A 6371-nucleotide genomic window follows, 5' to 3' on the forward strand; every position below is an offset into this window, starting at 1 on the left:
ACAATTCTATTTTGATTTAATGGGCAGTATGGATGCTATTCTAAGGGGTAGGGGACTGTGAATGTGATTAATGTTGTGAAAATCAATAAAAACAAACTTTGAACTACAAATAAATGTACCTTAGTTTTTCGTAGGTACTCTGCTTAACATATATAATTTTGCTCTCCTGCAAAGCTTGCTTTTCTTGGATCTCTTTGCAAAACCTCTATTGTTCTTCTGAAATGTCATGTTCAATTTGCTTTTCAAGTGAGTCAAATGTACTTAATTTTCCAAAAACCATCAGTCACTCATCTTGGTTTTTTTATTTTGAATATGCATGAAGTTCCAATCTTAATGGTATATCACCTTTTGCATCAGAAACTGAAATAATTGTTTATTGCTTTACACAGGGTCATCCTTGGATGGTTGTCAAACATTTAGTTTTCCATATCACAAAATGGCCTTTGCTTCCCTTTGGTTAAGGTTCTCACATTTGGAATTTTCTGAAAATGTTTTATACTGAATTATACTGGGATGAGGATCAAATCTCTAGTGGCCCCAATACATGGCCATATTTGTTTTTCTTTAGCTGTTGATAGATGCAGTAATTTCTCAGTGACAGGTAAAAATGCGTAGTTTATTAAAGATGGGGTTGTTGTCTTTAATATAGGACAAGCTTGAGGAGCAATAGTTTTTTTTTACTGTGGATGCATATGAGTTAAATGCTGATAAAAAAAAAATATATATATATCTAATGTTCCTGATTAGGAGATCCCTATAGACTTCATGTCTTTCCAGTAGTGTGTTTGTTTTACATTGTATGAAATCCCATGATGCCACCTCACCTCCAATAAATGTTTTCATACAAAACCTTTCAATTTTATGTAGTGTCATGTAATTTTCAGGCTGTGTAGGTGAGAGCCTCTTAACCTATTTTCCTGTGATTGTCTCTGTGTACAGTCAACTAGAAAACAAAGCCAAAACTTGGTAAATACTTAAAATGAACACCTGAACTTGCTTAATTCTTCATTTTATGTAGTACATTTAGAAAGATAACCTAAAGATGGATTCCAGATGACAGCTGAAGAACTGAAGAAGTTCGTCCTCATTTTGAATCCAATGACAGTATATTGACTTGTGAAACTTGGTCAGCAGCATAATTTATATTCTTTGTTCATAACTGCATGCTGCTGAAACATATAGTTTTGACCATCAGAATGAACACCTGAACTTGCTTAATTCTTCATTTAATGTAGTACATTTAGAAAGATAACCTAAAGAGGGATTTCAGATTACAGCCGTTGAATCCAGTAATAGTGATAATTCTCCTGCACTATTACTTATACACTCTGATATCTAGTCTACGTCAATGCAAATCCACCCTCTAGTTCCTTCCCTACTTAAACAGTGATTGTCCATAGAGGTCTTCTGAGTCCTGGAGAGTAGAGAAGAGCAGCTCCCACCAGATCAGATTCAACATAAACCATGTTCTCTGTATTTCTGCTAATGCTGCTGGCAGCTGCCTCTGGTGAGTCTGTGTGGATGGGGGGAAGGGGTTAACAAAATGTGATATTTTTATCAAAACTTAAATATATTGTTTGTATTAAGCAACATTATACATGCTTTGTCCACAGGTGTTCACTGTGAAGAACTCACTCAGCCACCCTCTATGACTATCCAGCCAGGTCAACCACTGACCATTTCCTGTAAGGTCTCATACTCTGTATCTAGCTATGACACAGCTTGGATTCGACAACCTGCAGGGAAAGCACTGGAGTGGATTGGAAGCATATATACCGGAGCCACATACCAGAAAGACTCCCTGAAGAACAAGTTCAGCCTCACAGTAGACTCATCCAGCAATACCGTTACTTTAACTGGGCAAAACTTACAAGCTGAAGACACAGCTGTGTATTATTGTGCCAGAGATTCACAGTGATACAAACCAGCATCAAACCTGTACAAAAACGATATCCTCATTGAGTTGGAGTTCCAAGTATCTGTCAGGAGGGGGCAGTTAATTCATTTTATTTCATTGTAATCCTCATATAATAATACATTTTGTTCATTCTAGATGAGTGTCTTAGGCCAGTACCAGATAAAATATGCTCAAAATAAAAGTCCAGCATCTAACCTGGTATATACCGCAATATAATACATGTATAAGAACATCTTCCAAAATCTTAATATGAGCATACCCATTGTTACAGTAACCCCCACCCTCCATCTTTAAAGGCCCTCTAAGAGAAGAGCCACTCCAACTAACTTCATCAGAAAACATGTTCTATTCCCTCCTGTGAATCAGAAATGGAGTATGAAGAAGGCTCTACTTTGACTTTAAATGTATCCATTTCTAAAAGAATAAATGACCAAGATGGCGGCGTGTGTACATCGTCTACTCAGTTTTTGCAAATTAACAGTACTTTACTTAATAGTTCTTAGCTTATTCACTCAGTATTGCCAAGCATACACGCCTAGAAAGAACTCCTGGACATTGGAGCTCAATGCACAGAAAGAGTTTTTGACAACTTCTAAATTCCACCAGAGATCGTGAATTGCCTGGAGGCGGCGTTGTGATCGTAAACAAAGGCGTGGGAAGTGTGGAGGCCTCCGGGCTAGGCTAATGCTAGGTTGGTCGTCACAACCAAGCCTTTTCCTTGCTAACGTACGGTCACTGGGGAACAAAATGGACGAAATCCGACTGAGAATCATCTCCACCACAGGAGACAATACACTACCAGAGGAGTGTAGCCCCACCAGGAGACAACACACAAGACGTGTATACAAACATTCTGGCGGATTACAAAGCAATTCCCCTCCACCAGCTGGGACAGTCTGATCATCTAACACTGTCTCTACTCCCCAAGTATTTACCCCTAATTAAACATTTGAAACCATCAGTGAGGACAGTCACAGTGTGGCCAGAGGGGTCAGACTCACTTCTACAGCACCAGTTTGTACACACAGACTGTACGGGAGTCAAGCCACCCACACGAACATTGAAACATAAGCTACTTCCATTCTGGATTAGATCAGATCTGCATCAACAATGTCACCACCCATAATATAATAAAGACCTTCCCCAAACAGAAGCCGTGGATGAACAGAGACTAGTTGAACGTCAATACAAACTGTGTTCTATTCTCCCTTTTGGGAATCTCTCTGTTCATGCAAATGGAGTATGAAGAAGGTTCTACAGTGATTTGAAATGTATTCTTATAATGTTTTTGGATGGATCCGGCACCCTTTAGGAAGACTGGAAACCATTATCACTACTTACACATATACAGTCCTGATGCATTCCTCCATTATAGGTCAGCACATTACAATGTCTATAGTACGTATAGTTATTACATTAATTTACTCTACTGATATTCCCATTTGTTTCATACAACTGTCCTCTATGCAAATCTCACAGAGCTCCTCTTCCTCTTTCCCTCTACCTCATATAAACAGTCTCTCATTAACAGTACATCTCTCTGAGTCTTAGAGAGTAGAGAAGAGCAGCTCTGACCAGATCATCTTCATCATAAACCATGTTCTCTGCATCTCTTCTGACGTTGCTGTTGGCAGCTGCCTCCTGTGAGTCTTTTGACTGTTGTCTGACCATTATTAACTGTTTTGCTGTGATACTGATGTGAGTCTTTGGTTGGTCTGACATGTCATTCCTCTCCTCAGGTGTCCACTGTCAGGTCGTTCTCACACAGGCTGAACAGTCGGTCCAGGGGACCCCAGGGGGATCCCTCAAACTGACATGTGCCTGCAGTGGATTCACTCTGAGTAGCACATACATGCACTGGATCCGCCAGGCTCCTGGAAAGGGACTTGAATGGATCATGTATTATTATAGCGACAGCAACAAGGGCTATTCACAGGCAGTACAGGGCCGTTTCACTGCATCGAAGGACAGCACTAATTTCTATCTACACATGAACCAGTTAAAGCCAGAGGACTCTGCAGTGTATTACTGTGCTAGAGACTCACAATGGTAAAAGTCATGAGAGAAGCTGTACAAAAACCATCTGGTAGAGACAGGAAGCATATGCACAAACAACAAGACTCCAACACATATACACTGACACTAACCCATCCACAAAGAATTACCATTTTATTTTCACAAAGGAGGACATGAGACCAAATGTCCTCTGTCATCTTTTGACCCTAAAGCCACCAAATAACTCAGTTGAAAATTATCTTAGAATTTATTCCAAATGTTAGGTGCAGAAAAACTAAGAGCTTGTCTACCTTACTCTGTGGAGATTGGATGTATCTCTAGAGTTAACCTTCCCTGAGACCGTGTTTGATACTTTGTACTTCTGTATGTCAGCAGAGAAGTAATGGATGGTGGTATTTTAAACAGAATCCCAATCAGGATATATCAGCGTATAATTCAGACTGACTCTTGTCCCTCATCACATAAACTAATGTAATATAAACAATAGGGACTGAGACAGAACAGACTGACTCTTGTCCCTCATCACATAAACTAATGTAATATAAACAATAGGGACTGAAACAGAACAGACTGACTCCAATCCCTAAACTATTGCAGTGTAAAACTAGGGATTGAGACAGGGGAGATCCAGACACACTCCGCCCCCATTCAAAGATCACCCCAGACAGGCCCAAATGCACAGAAAATAACTCCACCCACTTTGCCAACCATCAGACCAAAGGGTCACCAACCAACGACATTGATCAGTGGTTCCCAAGCCTGGTCCTCGAGGACCCCCAACAGCACACATTTTTGTTGTAGCCCTGGACCCAATTCAACTCAATGAGAGCCTGTTAATTTGTTGACGAGTAGAATCAGCTGTGCTTGGCTGATGAAAATGTATACTGCTGGGTCTACTTGAGGACCGCTCAGTTGTGAACCACTGACAGAGGACACAGAGACCAGTGACGTTGAGAAGGGGGGTTGTGTTTGAGAAATATAAAGCCCTTATGAAGCTCTTTATTCATCAGCAGTTTTCCCTAAGTGCTTTTACTAAACAAGTGACTAGGGCAGGGTTGAGACTTGACCAAAGGATATGTGAGAACCAGAGATGAGGAGTCAAACTGTTCATATTATGTTTTCTGTACACCTGGGTGTTTCAGGGTCCCAGTTTAGATTCTCTGATGTTTCAGTCAGACAGTTAAACAGTTTAGTAGACCAGGGACCACAGGGACTTTCCCCATACATATTCATTGTATATTGACAACAACCTGGTTTCAGCTGAAGAGAAACGACTATTTGCATAAGCCAGCTGGTGGCTGTTGAACTATACAGTGTTTCAAACAGATGTACATTGGATTTGCATTAGATTTGTTTAAAGGTTGCGATGGATCAAAGTATCAGACATTCAATAATAAACATTTTGTAAACATCTTTTTTTATTATAATTATTTCAGCCACTTATCACAAGTCTATTGACAGATTATATTCATATATTTTGTTAGGAGTTAATATAACCTCTTTAAAGATGTTGAGTTTCTACTTATGATGATGAGTTTCTACTTATAATAACTGTTCTATGTGGTTTCATGTCTGCCCTCACCACTTCCCTTTAAATACATTAGAATATCTGTATATCGTAATTCTTCATAGGGGAGGAAGTTTAATACACATTTCATGGGAAAACAGACTGAGACCTGGATCTCTTGAGGCTGTCCCCTGTGAATACATGTTTACATGTACATTTAGGCACAAAAGCAAAATGAAAAACATTTCAAAACATACAAAGCGGAGACATACAATTCAACAAAATAATTATAGACAACATATTGATCCTCTATTAGATTTTTAAAATGGCCAAGGGACAAAAGACACTTTAACTTAAGTTTGGTCTGGAGATCATGTCTGTGATCTGGTTTTGAAATGTGTTAGTCTAGTGGAAATGAAAGATGATATATATGGAGGTAGTATATTGTGCAACACCATGCCAGGCTCAATATCCACTGAAAGCAGAGGCTATTAAAGGGATAGCTCCCGTTTTTAAAGCATTGTTGGAAAAGGCATAATTGTTCCATGTCCAAACAGCCCATGTCGCCCTCCTATTTTTCCAGTTAAGAAAGCCAAAGTGGTTGGACAACCTGTAGCTTGGCGATTTGTACAGGATCTTAAAAAAGTTAATGAGGCTGTATATGCGCGCGCACCGATTGTACCTGATCCATATACAATCATGACTCAAGTTCAGAGCAATAGTCAATTTTTTTCAGTGGTCGATTTAGCCAACGCGTTCTTTAGCATCCCTGTGCACAAGGATTCACAATTTGCTTCTTTTACTTCCTTAAAATAGGCCATGGCTACCTCTCCTACTTTAGGGCTCCCTGATCCTAAGACAAAGTTTGTACAAGCAGTGTGTGAAAAGGATGGTTATATGATCTCTGTCTTAATGCAGAAACATGGTGAT

At 39.6% G+C, this 6371-nt stretch overlaps 1 gene segment (V, D, J or C); it reads left to right on the forward strand.

Moving 5' to 3' along the window:
* The first annotated feature begins 3470 nt into the window (after positions 1 to 3470).
* On the forward strand, positions 3471 to 3986 carry LOC106023809. The segment is given in 2 exon segments: positions 3471 to 3561; positions 3658 to 3986. Coding segments are annotated over 2 exon segments (360 nt in total).
* The last annotated feature ends 2385 nt before the right edge of the window (positions 3987 to 6371 follow it).

This window comes from Esox lucius, chromosome 11 (assembly GCF_011004845.1).
Source record: "Esox lucius isolate fEsoLuc1 chromosome 11, fEsoLuc1.pri, whole genome shotgun sequence".
Classification (NCBI taxonomy): domain Eukaryota; kingdom Metazoa; phylum Chordata; class Actinopteri; order Esociformes; family Esocidae; genus Esox; species Esox lucius.